General features: G+C 36.0%; 1 protein-coding gene and 1 pseudogene across 1 annotated transcript; both read left to right on the plus strand.

The window, feature by feature from the left end:
* Nucleotides 1-2,121: 2,121 nt before the first annotated feature.
* On the plus strand, nt 2,122-3,023 carry LOC122424272 (annotated as a pseudogene).
* Nucleotides 3,024-24,295: 21,272 nt separating this feature from the next.
* On the plus strand, nt 24,296-25,222 carry LOC122424406 (putative olfactory receptor 4A4). Its single transcript, XM_043442146.1, has one exon. It carries the CDS (start codon nt 24,296-24,298, stop codon nt 25,220-25,222), a length of 927 nt encoding a protein of 308 aa, XP_043298081.1.

The following is a 25,222-nucleotide window of genomic DNA, read 5'->3' on the forward strand; positions in this document are numbered from 1 at the left end:
ACCACACTGCTTTGATGACCATAGTTTTGCAGTATGCTTTAGAATCAAGAATGGGAATCCCTGCCTGAGTTTATTCTTTGTCAAGATTGTTTTGGCTATGTGGATTCCCTTGAGATTTCGTGTAAATTTTAAGAAGGATTTTTTTCGTTTCCTCTATGGAAAACATTTTTGAGGTTTTGACTGGAGTTGCATTAAATATGTAGATCACTTTAGGTAGTATTGACATCTCAATATTCTCAGTATTCCAACTTTTTAAAATTAATGTGTGTCTTTTGCAACATCTTTCAGCAACATTTTGCAGTTTTCAACATACAAGGCTTTTGCCTCCTGGTTTAAGTTTATTTTTCTTCAGGTTATTTATTGTAAATGAAATTTTCCTAGTTTGATATTTGAGTTGTTAATTGATATTATAACAATTCAACATTCTTTCATGGTAGAACCACCCTCTAAACAAATTGAGTATAGAAGGAGTGTACTCCAACTAAATAAAAAGGCTGTATATGACAGATTCACAGCTCACATAATACTCAACATTGAAAGGTTAAAAGCTATCCCATTAAAGTCAGGAACAAGACAAGTATGCCCGTACTCACTACTAGGAAGGAAATTTTACACGATCTATTCCTGTTTTATTAATTGCTAAAGAATCTCCCTGCAATACAGGAGAACTGGGTTCGATCCCTGGGTCAGGAAGATCCCCTGCAGAAATAGAGATTACAGTTCTCATTACTATAAATTTAAATGTGATATGCTAAATGGTGAGCACGTGATTGAAACTGACTTTATGTGCATACATACTCAGTCATGTCTGACTCTTGTGACCCTGTGGATTGTAGCCCACCAAGCTCCTCTGTCCATGGGATTCTCCAGGCAAGAATACTGGAGCAGTTTGCCATTTCTTGCTTCAAACAATCTTCCCAATCCAGGGATCAAACCCAGGTCTCCTGCATTATATTCACTAATAGATTTAAGAGAACACATTTATTGGAGGCCGGAATAGATGTGGAGAAAAAGGGCAGGAGGCCATTGCCTTGGGCCATGAAGAAAATGCAAGTAGCGAATGATCCAATTTGTGATGTATTTTGGAAGTAGAGACAACAGGGTTTGCTAAAGGTATCCCTAAGTAAAATGAGAACAATAGGGATTGAAGAACATGGTGAAGCTTTTTGTTTGTTTGAGCAGTTACAAGGAAGTTGGTATTTAATAAGATGGGGAACTCCCTTTTGATCGTGGAATACTTAAAACTTATTTTTACATATATTAAATTGATATCCAATTGTACATCCAAAGTTGGAGATATTGCATGTATTTTGTTTTGCATTGTTTTACAGCTGTCTCATAGTAGTTTCTATTGCCCAGAAAAATAAAATGTAACATGTGCCAGGTTCCAAAGCTCCATTTGTAACAATGGTTATGTTTTTATAGCCTTTGCACATATTTATGTAGAATTTTAAGACAAAGTTGAAAATAGATGGGAAGCTAGAGCCTGGAGACAAGCTTACAGTGCGTCGGCATTTACTGATCAGAAAATGAGGAATATCCAATGAAGATCCTAGGAAAGAAGTTTCAGTGAGGTTTGATACAATTCAGGACAGTGACCTTCTATTTATAGTTTTATCTACTAACAGTGAATATTGAAATTAGCTTAAATGGATCTCAAGTATTACACTTTTGTGACTTTATATATTGTGTACCTTTTAAAGGAATTCCTTTCTCATATTCTTGTTTCATTTTTCCTTTAAAAAACATTTTAAAAATTACTTCCTCTGTAAAGCCTTCTCTGACTTCAGTTTGATTGATATTATATTGAGCTTGATTGGTGTTATGCTTTAGCTTGATTAATATATATGTATATTGACTATAAACTTGTGTGAATATTCTTATAAAGGTACTTACTACATGGTTCTGGAATTGTCTATTCACTGAGGCTAGGGAACTATGCCTTATTTAACTTCGTATTCATAATGTCTGTGATACATTAGACACAAATACATAATTCATGTAAATTCTTTTAATTGGCTGACTAAAAAAAATGAAACATAATGCATAAACTGCCCCCCCCCATCTTGTTTTGAAGGTAAACTACTTCTAATACGTGAACTCAGCTCCTGTCTACACTAGATGGAACCACGGAGCAATGTAACTTACTTTGCCCTCCTGGGCCTCACACAGAATCCAAAGGAGCAGAAAGTCCTTTTTGTTCTGTTCTTGCTCTCCTACATTTCACTCTGGTGGCCAACCCGCTCACTGTTGTGACTGTAACTGTCAGTAAGACCCTGAACTCACCGCTGTGCTTTTTTCTTGCTTGCTTATCATTTACAGATCTAATGTATGCCTCTTCTATTTCCCCTAGATTGATTTCAGACTTGTACTTTGGGGAAAATACCATATCCTTCCAAACTTGTCTGACCCAGCTCTTTACAGAGCACTTGTTTGCTGCATCAGGGGTCTTCCTTCTGCTGGTGATGGCCTGTGACCACTACGTGGCTGTCTGTGAGCCCTTGCACTATTTGGTGATCATGAGGCAGAGGGTGTGTGTTATGCTGCTGCTGTTGTCATTTGTCGGTGATTTTCTGCACTCAGTAATTCAACTTGGCACTGTTTATGGGCTCCCATTCTGTGGCCCCAATGTCATTGATCACTTTACATGTGACATGTGTCCCTTATTGAAACTCGTGTGTACTGACACCTATGTCATTGGCATCTTAGTGCTGGCCAATGGAGGACTGATCTGCTTTATCATCTTTCTGCTCTTACTCGTCTCCTATGGAGTCATCTTGCACTCTCTGAAGAACCTGAGTCAGGAATGGAGGCGGAAAGCCCTCCAGACTTGTGGTTCCCATGTCACTGTGGTTGTCTGTTTCTTTGTTCCCTGTATTTTCATGTATGTAAGACCTGCTAAGACCTTCCCCATTGACAAATCATTGAGTGTGTTTTATACAGTCATAACTTCCATGCTGAACCCATTAATCTACAGTCTAAGAAATTATGAGTTGAGTAATGTTATGAAGAAGCTTTTTAGAAAAAAATATCATATCAAGTGGTAAATAAATACTTTATTCAACAAGAAGGAAGTAATTCATTATTAGGTCCAATCTTCTTGGAATGTAAATATCTACAGAAATCTGATGCAAGCCTTCCTTTTCCATAAAGGATTTATAATGTTTAAAATTAAAGAATAAACTACATGTTTTTGCTATTAGTAGCAGCTTCTCTGTTAGAATGTAAACTCTATGATGTCCGTTTCTCTAACATTGAACTAGAAGGGTAGGATACCTTTGCAAAAGGGAGTCAATAATATGTGGTCTTCCCAGGTGTTGCAATGGTAAAGAATCCACCTGCCAATGCAGGAGATGCAAGAGACATAGATTTGATCCCTGGGTCAGGAAGATCCCCAGGAGAAGGAAATGGCAACCTGCTCCAGTATTCTTGCCTGGAACGTTCTCTAGACAGAGGAGCCTGGTGGGCTACAGGTCATGGGGTTGCCGAGTCAGATACGACTTAGTGACTGAGATGATGATGTTGACAAACAATATGGAATGAATTACCTGGTGACATTTTTATGGATTTCCCCACATTTTTACTTAATTTCTTCATTTACTTTTATTATTTTCTCACTTAGTTTTATTTTGAGTCTTGCCACTTATCTTTATTATTTTTATTTTATTAGTTAAAATATTTAATATTATACAGATTGGGTCTTTATTTAATTGCATTTCTGTCACATATGACATTTTAGTGTGATATTTTGTGCTTTAAAATAAGAAATTGGAAGTATAATGGATAATAATTAATACTAAGAATAGAGTCCATGCACAATGGAATATGTAGAATAAGTTCCCTCCTCATCACTAACTGTATTTTCCCAGGTGTTCCAGATGTAGTTATTCTGTTCCTAAGATTCTTCAAGTAATACTCTTTGCAAAGCAAGTATATTTTCATAGGAGTGTTTGCAATTATGTCTCTGTATATAAATGTTGCATTTTACTACTCAGTCTTCTGAAGATCTTTACATACCAGTCTGTATACACCTCCTCATACTTCTTAACTTTAGATAAAGATACATTAGAATTAATGTATCAGGTCTTTTCCTGTTTCCCTCTTTTTCTATGAGAAGTAATTCTGCAAAAAATTCTTTACAAAATTTTCTAAAAGTGAGTTCCTAGAAGTGGAATTGTTGAGTCAATTGGTATATGTGTTTAAAATGTTGATGCTTATATTTATGACCAAAATGTCATCCATAACCTTCAGCTAAACCCATTGTTCCCCTCATTCTGGAAAATATCTGATGTTTTGACACATCATCTGCAATCAGTGATTGATGAACATTTTTGGTGTTTGACAGTCTAATGATACTGTATTTCATTTGCACACTTTAATTGAAAATAAATACAATTTAATTTGGACATCTATTCACATATTATAAATGATTTGTATTCCTCTTCATAAAATGTCTATTGATGAATTGTGTGACATTAATTGTTTTTTTCATACTAATTTTATGATTTAATTAATTACTAAAGACATTATCCATTTTACCATGTATGTGGAATTAAATGAAATTTTCCAGTTTATTATTATTTTTTATTTCTATACTGTTCAGAATACATTGGATCATGTAGAATTATTTTTATATTTGTATAATTAAATTCATCAATATTTTGCATCTTTAGTATCTTGCTATGAATTTCCATATTTCAATGTTATCAAAATATTCTCCCACATTTCTTCAATGTTTAATATCAGGTAACTTTTGTTGTTTTACATTTTACATTTAAATTTTTGAACCATTTATAATGTAAATGTAAATGTGTAAAGAGTTAAGTAGGGAATATATATTAGTCATTTGTGAAGAAGGCCATTTTTATAGATGCAAAAGCCTTTTTCCTCATGACTTGATATCTGAACTTTGTATTCTAAAATATGATATATGTTTGAATTAAAATCAGGCCACAATTAAATTCCAATGATTTCTTTATTCATTTATCACTTAACACATGATGTGATGACATTTGATTTAAAATACCCTCTAATATCTCAAAAGCCTGGCACTCCTTCATTATTTTGCTTATCAGAATTACATTTATTCTTGCATATTTATATATTAAAATTAAATTTCAATAAAGTAGTCTAGTGGAAGCGAGTAATTAGTATTTTCAATAAGATTTGACTGAGAAAGTATTTGTATCTTCAGAGAATTGAGAATTCTTGTCCACACACTGAGAAGGTATTTCCATTTAACAAATCTTCTTTTATGTACACATAGATCTAGTATGTTTCTTTGAAGATTTCACCTTTTTGAGATTTTCTTTTTCTTTTTTTGCTTCTGTTGTACCTAGGATCTTGTCTTCTATTGCATCTTCCAATTGTTTGATGTTTCAATGTAGTAAATCTTTTTGTTTTCCATTTTTACATAAAATGTAACTTCATAGTTTGTCATTCATCTTTTTAGTCAGAGTTCTGCAAGTATTGAAAAATACATGCTGTTGAGTAACCACCATATTATTCAGTATACAGGTATTTGTATATATTAAAATTTGTATATATTAAACTGAACTGTATATATATTCAGTTCAGTTCAGTTGCTCAGTCATGTCTCACTCTGCAACCCCATGGACTGCAGCATGCCCAGATTCCCTGTCCATCACCAGCTCCTGGAGTCTACCCAAACTCACATCCATAGAATTGGTGATGCCATCCAACCATCTCATCCTCTGTCGTCACCTTCTCCTCCCGCAATGTTTTGTTAGTCTCTGTGGTACGAAGAAATGAATCTGCTATATTCAAACTCCTGCTTGGATCTCCCTCTCACGCCTCTACATCATCACAGAGCACTGAGCTAAGCTCCTTGTGCTCATAGCAGATTCCCATTAGCTATGCAGTTTACACATGGTGATGGATGTCTGCCAATCCTAACTCATCCCCCATTCACCTTCTGCCTTTGTGTCCACATGTCCATTCTCTATGTCTTCATCTGTATTCCTGCCCTGCAGATGGGTCCATCTGTACCATTTTCCTAGATTCCATATATATGGGTTAATATACAGTATTTCATTTTTTCTTTCTGACTTACTTCATTCTGTATGACAGACTCTAGGTCCATCCACATCTCTGAAAATGGCCCAAATTTGTTCCTATTTATGGCCAAGAAATATTCCATTGTGTATATGTACCACATCATCTTTATCATTCACCGGTCAACAGGTGTTTAGCTTGCATTTTTCTCCTGGCTATTGTAAATATTGTTGCAATGAACAATGGGGTATATATGTCTTTTTGAATTATGGTCTTCTTAGAGTTTATGCCCAATGGTGGGACTGCTGGGTAGTTTTATTTTTAGTACTTTAAGGAAACTCCATACTGTTCTTCATGTGGCTGTATCAATTTACATTCCCAACAACAATGCAAGAAGGGTTCCCTTTTCTCCACACCCTCTCCAGCATTTATTGTTTTTTGATTTTTTGATAATAGCCATTCTGACTGGTGTGAGGTGATACCTCAGTGTAGCTTTGATTTGTAATTCTCTAATAATTAGTGGAAATTAGAGGAAAACAACAGAATGGGAAAGACTAGAGGTCTCTTCAAGAAAATCAGAGATACCAAGGGAACATTTCATGCAAAGATGGGCTCGATAAAGGACAGAAATGGTATGGACCGAACAGAAGCAGAAGATATTAAGAAGAGGTGGCAAGAATACACAGAAGAACTGTACAAAAAAGACCTTCATGATCCAGATAAGCACGATGGTGTGATCACTCACCTGGAGCCAGACATCCTGGAATGTGAAGTCAAGTGGGCCTTAGAAAACATCACTAGGAACAAAGCTAGTGGAGGTGATGGAATTCCAGTTGAGCTATTTTCAAATCTGCTGTGAAAGTGCTGCACTCAATAGGTCAGCAAATTTGGAAAACTCAGCAGTGGCCACAGGACTGGAAAAGGTCAGTTTTCATTCCAATCCCAAAGAAAGGCAATGCCAAAGAATGCTCAAACTACCACACAATCGCACTTATCTCACACGCTAGTAAAGTAATGCTCAAAATTCTTGAAGCCAGGATTCAGCAATACGTGAACCGTGAACTTCCAGATGTTCAAGCTGGTTTTAGAAAAGGCAGAGGAATCAGAGATCAAATTGCCAACATCTGCTGAATCATCAACAAAGCAAGAGAGTTCCAGGAAAACATCTATTTCCGCTTTATTGACTATGCCAAAGCCTTTGACTGTAGATGACAATAAACTGTGGAAAATTCTGAAAGAGATGGGGATACCAGACCACCTGACTTGCCTCTTGAGAAACCTGTATGCAGTTCAGGAAGCAACATTTAGAACTGGACATGGAACAACAGACTGGTTCCAAATAGGAAAAGGAGTACGTCAAGGCTGCATATTGTCACCTAGCTTATTTAACTTATATACAGAGTACAGCATGAGAAATGCTGGGCTGGAGGAAGCACAAGGTGGAATCAAGATTGCTGGGAGAAATATCAATAACCTCAGATATGCAGATGACACCACCCTTATGGCAGAAAGTGAAGAGGAACTAAAAAGCCTCTTAATGCAAGTGAAAGAGGAGAGTGAAAAAGTTTGCTTAAAGCTCAACATTCAGAAAACTAAGATCATGGCATCTGGTCCCATCACTTCATGGCAAATAGATGGGGAAACAGTGGAAACAGTGGCAGGCTTTATTTTTTGGGTCTCCCAAATCACTGCAGATGGTGATTGCAGCCATGAAATTAAAAGACATTTACTCCTTGGAAGGAAAGTTATGACCAACCTAAATAGCATATTAAGAAGCAGAGACATTACTTTTTCCATCTAGTCAAGGCTATGGGTTTTCCAGTGGTCATGTGTGGATGTGAGAGTTGAACTGTGAAGAAAGCTGAGCACCAAAGAATTGATACTTTTGAACTGTGGTGTTGGGACTCTTGAGAGTCCCTTGGACAGCAAGGAGATCCAACCAGTCCATCCTCAAGGAGATCAGTCCTGGGTGTTCATTGGAAGGACTGATGCTGAAGCTGAAACTCCAATCCTTTGGCCACCTCATGCGAAGAGTTGACTCATTGGAAAAGACCCTGATGCTGGGAGGGATTGGGGGCAGGAGGAGAAGGGGATGACAGAGGATGAGATGGCTGGATGGCATCACTGCCTCGATGGACATGAGTTTGGGTGGACTCCGGGAGTTGGTGATGGACAGGGAGGCCTGGAGTGCTGCAATTCATGGGGTCACAAAGAGTCAGACACCACTGAGTGACTGAACTGAACTGAAGTGAGCATCATGCACCTAGAAACTAATTTCAAATATATCTGTCTGAGGATATTTTAATGGACAGAAATTTCTAAAGCTCTTTGTAGGTTCAATTTAAATGTTCTGTAACCATTGCTTGTTAAAATGTAGATGATGCAGCATCTGTAGAATTTCACTGAGTGACTTTCAAAATCCTGAGGTAATGCTGTAGTAAGCAAGATGTTACTTTGATTCCTATATTTCTGTTCATACATGAGTTTCAACGTCCTATGTTTATTGGTCATTTGGCTATATTCTTCCATAATTGTTTATACTTTATTGGTTAGTTTATTACCATTTTTTCCTATCATAGATATTAACTATGTGGATAGCCTCAATAATATAAATTATTTACACAAACTAATTTTGTCTATTGATGTTCTGGTATCTTTTCCTAAATCTTTAAAAAAATTTGAAATTGTCAAAGGTTTCTATTTGCGATTTCAGTGATTGGTTAAAGAAGGTTCTTCTACCCCTAGAATGGAGAAAGTCACTTCCTTTATTAACTGTAAAGAAAATAAGAAATAAATATTGCTTTACTTTCTATTAAATCTTTTATCAACTTTTATTATTGTGTAAGATGTTAGCTCTGTAAACAGTTTTATTAGCTTCCAATGGTTGTGACAACTCATTTATTTAATAATGTGTCCTTTTCACATTTATATTTCTTAATCACTTGCCTTGCCATTGGTCTATATTTTTGAGATTAGCAATTATCTTTTAATTACCCTTGTATTATAATATCTTGAAGTGCTGGAACATGATAACCATACTTTTATTATTGTGTAAGATGTTAGCTCTGTAAACAGTTTTATTAGCTTCCAATGGTTGTGACAACTCATTTATTTAATAATGTGTCCTTTTCACATTTATATTTCTTAATCACTTGCCTTGCCATTGGTCTATATTTTTGAGATTAGCAATTATCTTTTAATTACCCTTGTATTATAATACCTTGAAGTGCTGGAACATGATAACCATACTGCCTATTGGTTCAATAAGTGTACACATTATTTTTTAGAAAGTCACTAGTAACAATTATATTTAGAGCTAATTCTGTCCTGATCTCTGGAATAAGATATACAGAAGAATCTATGGATCAAAGGAGAAACGTAACTGAGTTTTTTTATGTTAGGGCTCACTCAGAGTGTCCGGGGTTAGAAAATATCATCTTCTTGCTTATCTACATTGTGACAATGGTGGGAAACCTACTTATTGTTGTGATTGTTGTATTCAGCCCAACCTTGGATTCCCCTATGTACTTCCTTATTACTTATCATTTACGGATGCTGTTTTACAGTCACCCCCAAAATGATTATTAACTTACTTTATGAGAAGAAAACCATTTCTTTCCAAGCTTGCATGACCCAACTTTTCATAGTGCACTTTGTTGGTGGTGCTGAGATTTTACTCCTAGTGATCATGGCTTATGACCGCTATGTGGCCATCTGCAAACCCTTGCATTATTTGACAGTCATGAATCAGCGAGTGGGTGTTCCCCTGCTTCTGTTGGTTGGGGTTGCTGGTTTTTTACATGCTGTAGTTCAACTTCTCTTTGTTTGCAAACTTCCCTTCTGTGGCCCCAATGTCATTGACCACTTCATCTGTGACATGTACCCCATTTTAAAACTGGCCTGCACTGACACCTACATTATTGGCCTCACAGTGGTTGCCAATGATGGGACAATCTGTGTGTTTATGTTTATCCTCTTACTCAACCCCTACGGGGTCATTCTGCACTCCCTGAAGAATGTTAGTCAAGAAGGGAGGCACAGTCTTATCCACCTGTGGCTCCCACGTTACTGTGATGGTTCTCTTCTTTATACCCTGTGTTTTTTTGTATGTTGACCTCCTTCCACTCTACCCATTGATAAGTCCTTAGCAGTGTTTTACACCATAATCACGCCTATGTTGAACCCTCTAATCTCTACTCTGAGAAATGGAGAGATGAAAAATGCCATGAGAAAGCTCTGGACTGAAAAAAGCAGTGAGGAAGTCAGGAAATGATCACCTATTTTTAGTGAGAAGTTGCTCTTTCTAGGAAAGCTATGTGTGGTTTTTTAACTATATTATATTTCTCCTCAGGTTTAATAACTGGGTCATGACATAAACATTTATTAGGTGAATGGTTCCAATGACCAAAATATAATTTTAAGTTTTTCATAATTTCCTAAGTAAAATTCTGTATCTTATCTTAATATATTTTTAAGATTTTACATTTTCTTATGAAAATATATATTGTTTTAGGGTGTAAAATATCTTTGTTGAGACTATCAATTTATGTTCTATGTGTTGAGTTAAGCTACCATTAATACTATGAATTTAATTTGGTTAATGACTGTTTTTCACTGGTCAATTGCACTGTCTGAATAAACCTTATGTTCTGATTTTTATTACTATTGTTATAAAATGGAATTTCTTATATTATCTCAATTTTCCCAAACATTATAGCATTCACCAAATAACATCAAGCATTTGAATTGATCTTCGTGCAACTAATTCTTCCCCTTTTGGATGTTTCTAAAGACAAAGTTTCTTTCTCCTCCAAATTAAAGAGTTAAATGCTTTATAGTGTGTTGGCATTTGGTGGAGGACGCTTTGGGAAATGACTACGTCCTGGAGGTGAGACTCTTATGAATTAGATTAATGTCCTTACAAAAGAGATGGCAGAGATCTCACTTGATCCTTTTACCATGTGCAGACACAGCAAGATATGGTTCTCTATGAACTAAGAAGGGAACCACCCCAGACATGAAATCTGCCAGCATCTCAGACTTGGACCTCTGAATGCCTTAACTGTGAAAAACAAATGTTTTTATGTTTTAAGCCATCCAGTCCATGATATTGTGTAATAGCAGTCCAAGTGGTCAAAGACAGAAACTTGGCTATTCTTTAAACTGATATAGTTATTTCAAGTTATGAGATACAAATATTTGCTCATGGTCTATGTTCATTGGTCTATATGCTCCCTGAAGACAGGAAAAGTTGCTAACTATCTTTGTGTTTCCTGTACTTTACACAATATATGAGACATAAAATCCACTCTATCAAACTTGTCAATTACTTGAATTCTTGATCTACTGAAGTGAGAATTTTCATTGGCAGATCTTGATTCACTTTTTACACATGAAATATATATATATATGTGTGTGTGTGTGTGTGTGTGTGTATTTGCTACAAATATTTACTGTTCTTATACATTTGCTATAAATATTTGTTATTTATGTATAATAATGAGTTTTTATATAAATATGCTTTTTTTTCACTTTTTGATTTCATCACTCATATCACTCTTCGAAAATCCATTTGCTTCCACTGATTTTATAAATTTTAACCTCTTTTCTTTTAAAATAACTTTTCAAAGCATTTTATTAATTAACCTAGCTAGAATTTCATTCATGATGTGGAAATATCTATGACTATTTTCCCCTAAACAGGTGACATAATCTGTCAACATAATTATTAATTCAGTTAATTTGAATGTTTTCTATTTAGTATATCAGCTTTTACACCATCTAGAAGGTTAAATTCTGATGTATTTCTTTCTTCTCTTTCTCTTTCTCCTCTACCTCCCTACCCTCCATAATCTTTAAGTTCATTTTGAAAAGTTTATATACATCCCATAAAGATATATTTAGAATGTCATGATTCTACACATTTATTTTGAGGGAAATGACATTTTTTTTCATTTATTTTTATTAGTTGGAGGCTAATTACTTTACAATATTGTAGTGGTTTTTGTCATACATTGACATGAATCAGCCATGGATTGACATGTATTCCCCATCTCGATCCCCCCTCCCACCTCCCTCTCCATCCGATTCCTCTGGGTCTTCCCAGTGCACCAGGCCCGAACACTTGTCTCATGCATCCAGCCTGGGCTGGTGATCTGTTTCACCCTTGATAATATACATGTTTTGATGCTGTTCTCTCGAAACATCCCACCCTCGCCTTCTCCCACAGAGTCCAAAATTCTGTTCTGTACTTCTGTGTCTCTTTTTCTGTTTTGCATATAGGGTTATCGTTACCATCTTTCTAAATTCCATATATATGCATTAGTATACTGTGTTGGTCTTTATCTTTCTGGCCAACTTCACTCTGTATAATGGGCTCCAGTTTCATCCATCTCATTAGAACTGATTCAAATGAATTCTTTTTAATGGCTGGGTAATATTCCATGGTGTATATGTACCACAGCTTCCTTATCCGTTCGTCTGCTGATGGTCATCTAGGTTGCTTCCATGTCCTGGCTATTATAAACAGTGCTGCGATGAACATTGGGGTGCACGTGTCTCTTTCAGATCTGGTTTCCTCAGTGTGTATGCCCAGAGTGGGATTGCTGGGTCATATGTCTTTTTCCTCTCCAGAAAAAAATGCTGTGAAAGATTGATTGATATTTAAGTAAAAAAATTTCATTCCTCTCCATAGAATGTACATTAATCTTGGTTTTTGGTTTTCTTATTTAAAAGGAGAACTCTCTTATTTACATTTGATTCATATTTTTAGTGAGCTTGTCAGAAAGGGCTTAATCTCTTATTCTGATATGAATTACAGAATAACGCCAAAGCCATGGGTGCATGTCTGTATGCAAATATTCATAGGCCTGTGTCCAAAACATACACATATGTGTCCCATCACACATTCAGATCTTATCTAACTTCCTGTAAGATGTATGATCACATGTATCTACATTATCAATGATATGTGGGTCTCTGTCCATTCACATGTGTGTGTGTATATGTGAACATATGGATCTGAAAACACACAGATCAGTATCTTGACTACTGACATGAACACATTTGTATAAGTATATGCAAATATATTTATTGATCACACACAGATTTTATCCATCTACACATACAGGTCTGTATCTTGTCATGCACAGCTATGTTTGATCATATACAGGCCTGTATCTTTCTATACACAGGGCTAAAATTTACCATACACAGGTCTGTATCTGAACATATATGAATTTAGTTAGACTCTCGATGAACAGCTGTTCTGTTTCAAGTGACATGGACTGAAGTCACTCTCTGCTATTCAGCTGATTTCTGGGTTTTCAGGAAGGTCCAAGATGATTTCGCTTACATGAATGGTGCCTTGGCAAGGATGGATGGAAGCCCAGGCTCTTCTGGTCTCTTCTCCATGTAGATACAGGGTTATGTAGACAGTGTCTGTCCAGTGAGGTTGTCAGACTTGTACAAGCCAGCTCAGGGCTTCCAGAGGGAGGAGGCGAAAGCTATCAGGTCAGTTAAGTCTCATCCCATCTTCACATCAGTCTAAAATCCAGGTATTTAATCTCAGGAACTTAATCCAGACAACTCTTCACATCAACGGAAATGATGACATGCAAAGCTAACCTACGGAATGGGAAAAAATATTAGCAAAACAGGTATCTCATAAACAGTTAATATCTAAAATGTATAAGGAACTTCTATCACTCGATAGCAAAAATCAGATAACCCAATTTAAAAAAATAGACAAAGAACTTGAATAGATATTTTTCCAAAGTAGACATAGAAATGGCTAATGGTAACATAAGAAGGTACTCAAGTGCTCACATCACTAATCATCAGGGAAATGCAAACCATAACAAAAATGATATGTAATCTCATACCTGTTAGGATGGCTATATGGATATATAGAAGTTAATAAATGTTTGTGGAATATAGAGATAAAGGAACCCTACTACACTGATGATGGGAATATAAATGTGTTAAACTACTATGGAAAACATTATGAAGGTTTCACAAAAAATAAAAATAAAACTACCATATGATTCAGGAATCCCACTTCTGTGTATACATCCATTATATGAAATAAAAAACCTGAACAGCTATTCATACTCCAGTGTTTATTGAACTATTGTTTAGAATACGTGATACAGAAACAACTCAAATGTCCATTAATGAATGGATAAAGAAATATGGATGAAGACATTTGAATATCATTCAGCAATGTAAAAAAGGAAAGCCTGTTATTCCTGACGATATGGAAGGATTTTGAGAGCATTTGCTATGTGAAATAAACAGAAATAGAAAGACAAATATTGATACTATATGACTTCAGTTTTAGGTGGAATTTAAAACAAAGAGAAGCAGAGAGTAGAATGTTAATTGCCAAGGGCTAGTGATTAGGGGAAATTGGCTGTTGTTTAAATGGGACAAACTTTCACTTATAAGATGAAGAATTTCTGTGTGGTGACACTAGCTAACAATATTGCAACATATACTGAAAATTGCTAAGAGAATAGTTGTTAAGTGTTCTCACCTCATACACAGAGATTATAATTATGTGAGGTGATGTATATGTTAACTAACTTTATTGTGGTAATCTTTTCACAATATATATGTATATCAAATTATCATTGTTGTATTCCTTAAGCTTATACAATGTTATATATATATATATATATATATATATATAATAAAAAAGGAAAGTCTATGAAATATGGTTGTGCAATTTCTTTCACATGCCTTCACACACTTTATTTTGGAGAGAGCAAGATAGCCATAATAGATATTGTTATTCACAGAGGAAGGCTATCCTGCTGCTTTTACTGCAGTCCTCTTAAAAGTTTTGTAAACCTTCCTCTATCTTTTGTTTTAAGTTGGAGTTTACTTCATTATACAAGGATCAGATCCACCAATATCTTGAGAATAGCCCTTCTCAGATTTCAACTAAAGTCTGAGTGTATGAATTGAGAAACTCTGGGAGGTAGTGAAAGAAAAGGAAGCCTGGCGTGCTGCAGTCCATGGGGTCACAGAGTCAGACACGACTTAGCGACAGACCAAGAAAAACAACTGTGTGCAGTGGGATAAATCCGTAAGCTTATTAGAAATACTTTTGTGTAGTTCATGGATTTATTAGACACACCTTGAATCTTCCTGATATCTTAACAAAGGGTCTTAGATCTGTAACATTGAGATCACAGTTATTATGATGCCATTTCTAATTCTGAGAAATTTTTCCTCTTTGGATCTGCTGAGACTGTGAACCAGTTTCATTTGCAGGAAACAGTAAGTTCAGGCTCTTTTATGATTTTCCTGAATTCTGCTTGAAAACTTAACAGTGACTTTTTTGATGCATCACTGTTTATCCATTATTTATCACAGTGTGCATGCATGCTCAGTCATGTTCCACTCTTTATGACCCCAAGAACCCTCCAGGCCTCTCTGTCCACAGGGTTTTTGAGGCAAGAATATTGGAGTGGGTTGCCATTTCCTCCTCCAGGGCATCTTCCCAACCTAGGAAAAGAACCTGTACCTCCTGCATTGGCAGGTGGGTATTTTTTTATTTTTTTTAACCAGTGAGGCACCTGGGAAGCCCATTTATCACAGTATACGCTGATAAAAGAAACAAGTGGCACTTTCAATACTCTAGTTGGCTATCTTAATCAAAATATGTATTCACTCAAGTATATTTTCTTTTTTCTAGTTACTCTGGGTGTTGGTATTGTCAAACTTTTCCAGGACAAGATAACAGTTCCTTTTAAGCCTTTAATTACAAACAGATCTTCAAAGCCCTTCCAGCTGCCATCAGTGTCCTGGTACCAAAGACAATGCCATATGCTTTAAATTTTTGTTATGGAAGCGTTACATTTCCAGGTTCCCCTTTTTGCTCTGATTATCTTTTGCTACACACGTGAGACTCTACATTCTTTTTTTACTTAAAACAATCGTTTTATTTATCTCATAATTTGTGGGCCAGCAATTCAGGCAGATATTGGCTGGATATTTCTTCTGCTTCAGGTGGCATGGACTGAAGTCACTCTGTGTTATTCATCTCATAGTGTCCTGTAGGACGCAAGACAATTTAATTCACATGTGTGGTATCTTGGAAGTGATGGATGGAAGGGACTCATGTGGTTCCTCCCCCTACCCATTTAGGATGCAGGTCAGCAAGTTCTCTTCAGTAGAACATCAGACTTTTGACACAAGGCTCAGGGAACTCAGGGGAAGAAAGTAGAAGAAAGTCTACTGAGGAGAAAGTCATGGCAGTTAAGAGCTATTTCCAAAATTAGCTTGCTCCCATTTTCACCATCCTCTGTTACTTAAAGTGATCACATGTCCTGTCCAGACTTGAGGTGGTGGAGAAATAGATGACATTGTTTGATGGTAAAGTGGCAGTCACATTGTGTAAGAGCACATGGAATGGGAGATACTGTTGTGTTCATTTCTGGGAAACACAATTGTCCACATCTCTAAAGGGCAGGATCAGAATTTTTATTATGATTGAGTCTATAGATGGCCTAAGAATGAATAGCTTTTTAACATGATTGAGTCTTCTAATTCCTGAACATGATATATATCTACTTAGGAGTTTTTAAAAGACTTGCATTTTTCCTGCAGGGCTTTTCTCATAAAGATGTTTTTGTAAAAGGTAAATGAGTTGTTTCGGTTTTCCAAATGTTATTAATGCTAATATATTGAAACACAATTTAATATGTCATTTGGATCAAGAGTACTGTAATATTTTGGAAGTTAGTCATCCTGGTGCAGGGCTTATTGTCTTACTGCCTGTGGAGCTAGATGTGAATCTTGGACCCCTGATTTCTTAGGTAGAATCTCAGCAATTGCAGTTATCCTACCATTTGTGGGCCACCCACTTGGGAGTAAGGGTCTTACTATTCTGTGTCTTCTCTTGAGTATTCCTATCCTTTTGCTGTACAGGAGCTTTTCTTCTAGTCTTCAAGTTGATCTCATCAGTAGTTTCTCTGCAAACGGTTGTAACTTGGGTGTCCCCATGGGAGGAAGTGAGCTCAGGGTCTTTCTAAGCTTCGGTGTTTGCCACTTCCTCCTACGTGTACGTCTTTATGCTAGACCTACACTGCTTTGATTACCACCGTTCTGTAGTATGTTTTAGAACCAGTAGTAGGAAACCCTTAAATTTGTTCCTCTTGTTTGGCTATTTGGATTCTCTTGAGATTTCACATAAATATCAATATGGATTTTTCTAATGCTTTAAACAACATTTTTGAAATTTTAAAAAGGATTGAATTGACTATGTAGATCCATTTTGGTAGTATTGACACCTCAATATTCCAATTCATGAATGTTTTTTGTCAATGTGTGTCTTACGTAGTATCTTTCAGCAGCATTTTTCAGTTTTCATCATAAAAAGGTTTTGAATCCTTGCTTAAGTTTTTTTCTATTATTATAAAAGTATTTTTCTAACATACATCATATATATTATATATCATATACATCTATTATTCATACATTATGTTTATAATATATATTATATATTTGCATATGTGATATATATGTAAAATATAAATATAAAATGTATAAATATAAATATTTATATGAAATATAAATATATATGTAATATATATAAATATTTATATAAAATATAAATTCTAAATATAAAAATAAATTAAAAATACAAATATATAATTAAGTAACATTGTATATTATATTATATATAACACATTACTATAATATATATTATATTCTGTGAGTTATTTTCATATATTGTATATATTTATTAATATTAAAATATATTATATATGTTATGCAATATTATAATACATATAACATATATCATATAATATATAACATACAGTACAATATATTATATATAGCATATATAATAAACAATATATATTTGTTTATATACATATAAATATAAATTTATCTTAAAATTTATTTTATAAATTTATAACTATATATTTATAATATAAATATATAATTATACCATTAATATTTTATAATTATATAATATATAATTACATATAATATCTAATTATTGTTTATAATTATATATTATTATCAACATCATATTTTTATTGTAATTATATTATATTTAATTTATATTATGAATTATATTATCATTATTATCCAGAAAAGTATTGCCAGTTTTGGTGTCAAAAAGTGTCTCAGGAGAGTCGTTGTCAGAATCATTAGTGAAGTGAAGTGAGGTTTCTCAGTCGTGTCCGACTCTTTGAGACCCCATAGACTGTAGCCTACCAGGCTCTTCCCTCCATGGGATTCTCCAGGCAAGAGTACTGGAGTGGGTTGCCATTTCCCTCTCCAGGGGATCTTCCCAACTCAGGGATCAAACCCGGGTCTTTCGCATTCCAGGCAGATGCTTTAACCTTAGGTTCTAGCAAAGGGGAGACTTTTGGATTCATGCCTGCTAGCAGAGGAGGAGCATTTGGAGCAGCCAGGGCAGGGCTTGTTGGAAAATTCTGAAATATTTTATATTGTTCTAATTGGGCCTTTGTAAAGTTTTATCATCTAATTTATATTCATGTAATAAGTGTTCTGTCTGTTGTCAAATATTGGGAGGGCTAGAATTACCTTGAAATGGCAGAATTACAGCTTTAATGAGAGCCCACAGGGGCCAGAAATCAACTGGAAAATTTTTTTTCCGTCTGGCAGCTTTTCAACATTTTTTTTGACCTGATGCCAAAATTCTAAATCAAAACTCTCTTTATCAGGGAACCAAGGATTACATTCAACCACTGTTTAAAGGCAAGCCTCTATTCGTTGGCACGAAACCAAAAGTCTCTGAACTTTAAACAAAAGGTGAAGTAAAGTAGAGAAATGATGGGGCTTTCCATCGAAGAGCCATGTCTTAGTACTTACTAAGTACTTACTAAGTAAAAAAGTACTTACTAAGACCCATGTCTTAGTACTTACCGACCTCAATAGGTCCTGAGTCACTCCATCTGCAATGCCACGTATATCAGGTCCCTGTTTCAGACTCCACTTGTTTGGGTCTTTTAATGGACCGGAACCTGGTGGTCCGGAGTTGATGATAATAAAGTGAAAGAGAAAGAAGCTAATATTTTCTGGGTTATGCAAAGAACCAATAAAGCCCTAGGATAAGGCTAGTACTACTCACGGAGGCACAGGGCACCCTCTCGAAGAGGTCTTGAAAGCCAGGGCAGGAGAGTGAGCTCAGGAGGTTCCCATGCTCCAGAGAATTAGCCAGAGGGTGAGAGGGAAAGAGAGAGAGAGAGAGAGAGAGAGAGAGAGAGAGGAAGATGCGGGGACCCAAGCTTTGATGGAGAAAGGGTGCTTTAAGGATCTTGCTGTGAGTATATATAGACTGTTGTACAAGGAATTTCTTTTGACAATGATAAAGATCAGAAAACCAAACTTACAGCAACCATCATCAAGGGAACAAGGAATTAACAGAAGACAATCCATATCTCAAGAAAGAGGGCCATGAGTAAGCAGTTTTGTCGTAAAGACAATGTTTACTGAAGGAAATCCATGCATGTGTTTCATCTTATGACCTCAGTCCTAGGAGCCATTCCACTCATTCCTGTTGCCAGGAACTGATAAGGAACAGAGGGTTTATGAGAAACAGCACACAGGCATACTCCTGTTAAACGTTCCCTGACACACGTGTACCCCAGTGTTCATCACAGCACTGTTTACAATAGCCAGGACATGGAAGCAACCTAGATGTCCATCAGCAGATGAATGGATAAGAAAGCTGTGAAACATATACACAATGGAATATTACTCAGCTATTAAAAAGAATGCATTTGAATCAGTTCTAATGAGGTGGATGAAACTGCAGCCCATTATAGAGAGTGAAGTAAGTCAGAAAGAAAAACACCAATACAGTACATTAATGTATACATATATAATTTAGAAAGATGGTAATGATGACCCTATATGTGAGACAACAAAAGAGACACAGATGTAAAGAACAGAATTTTGGACTCTATGGGAGAAGATGAAGGTGGGATGATTTGAGAGAATAGCATTGAAACATGTATATTATCATAAGTGAAATAGATATTTTATTCTTGAGTTGCAATAACTTCATAATGGTTCTAAAGCTACTTTTTTGTAGCTCTATGTTACACTTTTTTTATCCTAATTATGTTTTTGAGTTAATAATATCTTTTCATGTACACATACTGTTAATGCTTTGTGGAAAATCCCAGTGTAATTACTTAAGTAAGAATTAGTCTTGGACACATTCCAATACTAAGATGTAATGATAAATGTGGCTAGAAGGGATAAAACATCCAGTGATTCTGTCAATATCAGGAAAAATACGTTATCCTTTTAAGAACTGATAAAAATATTTCATGAATTCTTTTGTTAGGCTTCAAGCATTACATTAAAAGAGAAAAAGCAGAAAAATCACTCTCAAAACCCCAAGTTAGTCTGGCCCTACAACATGATATAATGAGAAGGACCAAACAATTAAATGAAATTTTTCTATTTTAATGTTAGTAGGAAAAGAAGTTACTAGAGACAATTTACCTACAAATGCCTAGTTGCTATCTTCCTATATCAACAAAAGCTTTGCTTGTCTTTTTTATAAGTGATTTCTAGCTGGTAAATTGTGTATGTGTATGCACCATGGAATTTTCTTTTTTTTAATTACAGTGCAAATAACAATCTTCTGAATAATCAGAAAAATCTATGGAGAAAATGGACAGACTGTCAAATGAAATAAAATACTATCTCAAGTAATGATGCAGTCTTTTGCCTTCCAGTATCAAACTGGATGAAAGAGGAATTTCAGGTTCCTGCGAGTGAGTTAAATTGTCTTCCTTCATTTTGTGAACAAGCCTCCAGAAGGTAAGACTAAGAAAAAAGTGAAAAACAGACTTTACCAATGTGCAAATTTATTTTGTAAGAAATTAAATTTCTCTGAAATAAATCAAACTTAGATTCAATTCTAGTTTTGTCACTTAAAATGTGGTAAAATTAATTATATGTTCTGAGCCTTAGTTTCTTCAACTGTGAAATGGGGACTGAATTTCTTGATATCAAAATTTACCTGTGACATACTGAATTGTGAAGGTGTGATAAGAGTCCACTGTAGTCGTTTTAAGAAATGGAGTGATATAATCAGAAGAAAATTAAAGAGGATCATATGGGCTGCTTTAGGAGAACAAGTTTTTGAGATTAAAATAAAAGTTGAAAAATGTGGGCAGGAGGCTATTTCTTTGCACAGAGAAAAAAGCAGGAGCAGGGCAGTTAGGAAATGATGAGATTTGTGATATATTTTGAAAGTAGAGACAACAGGATTTGTTTAAGGGATCAATAAATAATATGACAACAATAAGGGAGTGAAGAACATTGTGAGGATTTTCATCTGAGCAATTTCATGGAAGGTGGTACCATTTAATGAGATGGGAAACATCTCTTGTGGAAGTTTTAACATGTATTTTTATATTTACTAAATTGGCATCCAACTGTTGGTGTACTAAATTGGAGATGTTTCCCACACAAGGTTAGAAATAAGTGGGGGGATAAGTGCTTGAGATAAAACACGGAAGTGCTCTAACATTTATTTGTCTAGAAAAGGAGGAATATCTACCTAAAGACCTTAAGGATTCTCAATGTGACTTGAAACAATTAAGGACAGTAATTAAAAGACACTTTCTCTTTGGAAGAATAGCTATATCAAACCTAGACAGTGTTTTCAAAAGCAGAGATATCACTTTTTTGCAGACAAAGTTCCATACAATCAAAGCTATGGTTTTTCCAGTAGTCATGTATGGATGTGAGAGTTGGACTGTAAAGAAGGCTGAACACCAAAGAATTGATGCTATCAAATTGCAGTGCTGGAGAAGACTCTTGCAAATCCCTTGGACAGCAAGGAGATCAAACCAGTCATTTCTAATGGAAATCAGTCCTGAATACTCATTGGAAGGGCTGATGCTAAAGCTGAAGGTCCAATATTTTGGCTACCTGATGCAAAGAGATGACTCATTGGAAAAGGCCCTGATGCTGGGAAAAATTGAGAGCAAGAATGTGGGGAGTGACATAAAATGAAATGGTTGGATTTCATCACTGACTCAATGGACATGAGTTTGAGAAACTCAGGGAGATAATGATTGACAGAGAAGCCTGGCTTGTTGCAGTTCATGGGGTCACAAAGAGTTGGGCACAACTTAGCTACTAAACAACAACAATGTTCTGTTTATAGTTTGAGCTACTCACAATGGATGTGCAAATTAGTTTAAATGGTCTCAAATACTAACCTCTGTGACTTTATAAGTATACCTATTTAAGAATTCACTTCCTGTCTTCTTTTGTTCATTTTTCCTTTAGAACTCACTGAAAGCATTGTTTCCTCTAGGAAGGTTTCTCTGAATTCAGTTTGATATATTCCTAGCTTGTGTGACTATTAGCTTGTGTGAATGGTATTATAATGGTATTTATTATATTGGTCTGGAATTTTCTTATTCCTTGCTATATCATATCACTGAAGGTAGTGAACTATGCCTTATACTACTTGGTGATAAGATCATCTATGACACAGTTCAGTTCAATTCAGTTTAGTTACTCTGTCATGTCCAACTCTTTGCGACCCCATGGACTGCAGCATACCAGGCTTTCCTGTTCATCACCTTCTCCCGGAGCTTGCTCAAAATCATGTCCATTGCATCAGTGATGTCATCAAACAATCTCATCCTCTGCCATCCCCTTCTCCTCCTGCCTTCAATCTTTCCCTAAATCAGATTCAGCATCAGTACTTCCAATGAATATTCAGGACTGATATCCTTTATGATTGATTGGTTAGATCTTCTTGCTGCAGTCCAAAGGACTCTCAAGGGTCTTCTCCAAAACCACAGTTCAAAAGCATCAATTCTTTGGCACTCAGCTTTCTTTATAGTCCAACTCTCACATCCATACATGACTACTGGAAAAAATATAGCCTTTGACTAGATGTACCTTTGTTGGCAAATGTTTTAATTATGCTGTCTAGGTGGGTTATAGCTTTCCTTCATCTTTAATTTCATGGCAGCAGTCACCATCTGCAGTGATTTTTAGAGCCCAGGAAAATAAGGTGTCTCTCTGTTTCCATCGTTTCTCCATCTATTTGCCATGAAGTGATGAGACTGGATGCTATGATCTTCAGTTCAATTCAGTTCAGTTCAGTTCAGTTGCTCAGTCGTGTCCAACTCTATGCGACCCCATGGACTGCAGCACATCAGGCCTCCCTGTCCATCACCAACTCCCGGAGTTTGCTCAAACTCATGTCCATTGAGTCGGTGATGCTATCCAATCATCTCATCTTCTGTTGTCCCCTTCTCCTCCCATCTTCAATCTTTCCCAGCATCAGGGTCTTTTCAAATGAGTCAGCTCTTCGCATCAGGTAGCCAAAGTATTGGAGTTTCAGCTTCAGCATCAGTCCTTCCAATGAATATTCAGTACTGATTTCCTTTAGGATGGACTGGTTGGATCTCCTTCCACAATTTTAATTTTCTGAATGTTGAGTTTTAAACTAACTTTTTCACTCTCCTCTTTCACTTTCTTTAAGAGGCGCTTTTTAATACTTCTTCACTTTCTGCCATAGGGGTGGTGCCATCTATGTATCTGAGGTTATTGATATTTCTCCCAACAATCTTGATTCCAGCTTGTGCTTCATATAGCCTGGAATTTTGCATAATGTACTCTGCATATAATTTAAATAAGCACAGTGACAATATACAGCCTTGACATACTCCTTTCCCTATTTGGGACCATTCTGTTGTTCCATGTCCAGTTCTAACTGTTGCTTCTTGACCTGCATACCGATTTCTCAAGAGTCCAATAAGATGATATGGAATTCCCATCCCTTGAAGAATTTTCCACAGTTCGTTGTGATCCACACAGTCAAAGTCTTTGATGTAGTCAATAAAGCAGAAGTAGATGATTTTCTGGAACTCTCTTGCTTTTTCGATGATCCAACTGATGTTAGCAATTTGATTTCTGATTCCTCTGTCTTTTCTAAATCCAACTTGAACATCTGGAAGTTCATTGTTCATGTACTGTTGAAGCCCTGACTTGGAAAATTTTGAACATGACTTTGCTAGGTGTGAAATTAGTGTAATTGTGCAGTAGTTTGAACATTCTTTGGCATTTCCTTTCTTTGGGATTGGAATGAAAACTGACCCATCACTGACATTGGACACAAGTAGATATTCCATACACATTTTAGGTGAATGAATGAAAAAGGTAAAACTTATGCATTTAAAAAATGTCCCCTTATTTTGTAGGTGAACTGCTTTTAACACATGAACTCAGCTCCTGATCTGCCCGGATGGAACCAAGGAACAATGTAACTTACTTTATCCTACTTGGCCTCACACAGAATCCAAAGGAGCAGAAAGTGCTTTTTGTTATGTTCTTGTTCTTCTACATTTTGACCGTGGTGGGAAACCTGCTCATTGTTGTGACTATAACTGTCAGTAAAACCCTGAACTCACCAATGTACTTTTTTCTTGCTTGTTTATCTTTTATAGATTTAATTTATTCCTCTTCAATTTCCCCCAGATTGATTTCAGACTTGCTCCTTGGGGAAAATACCATATCTTTCCAATCCTGTATGATCCAGCTTTTTACTGAGCACCTTTTAGGTGGATCAGAGATCATCCTTCTGCTGGTGATGGCCTATGACCGCTATGTGGCCATCTGTAAGCCCCTTCATTATTTGATGATCATGAGGCAGAGGATGTGTGTTGTGCTGCTGCTGGTGTCCTGTTCTGGAGGTTTCCTGCACTCAGTAATTCAACTTAGTACTGTTTATGGGCTCCCGTTCTGTGGCCCCAATGTCATTGATCACTTTATGTGTGACATGCACCCATTATTGAAGCTGGCCTGTACTAACACCTATGTCATTGGCATCTTAGTTGTGGCCAATGGTGGACTGATGTGCATTATTTTTTTTCTGCTCTTACTCATCTCCTATGGAGTCATTCTGCACTCTCTGAAGAACCTGAGTCAGGAAGGGAGGTGGAAAGCCCTCCAGACCTGTGGTTCCCACATCACTGTGGTTGTCTGCTTCTTTGTTCCCTGTATTTTTGTGTATGCAAGACCTGCTAAGACATTCCCCACTGACAAATCATTAAGTGTGTTTTATGCAGTTATAACTCCCATGTTGAACCCATTAATCTACAGTCTAAGAAATTCTGAGTTGACTAATGCCATGAAGAGGCTCTTTAGAAAAAATTTTCATATCAATTGGTAA

This window comes from Cervus canadensis, chromosome 22, assembly GCF_019320065.1.
Source record: "Cervus canadensis isolate Bull #8, Minnesota chromosome 22, ASM1932006v1, whole genome shotgun sequence".
Taxonomy (NCBI): domain Eukaryota; kingdom Metazoa; phylum Chordata; class Mammalia; order Artiodactyla; family Cervidae; genus Cervus; species Cervus canadensis.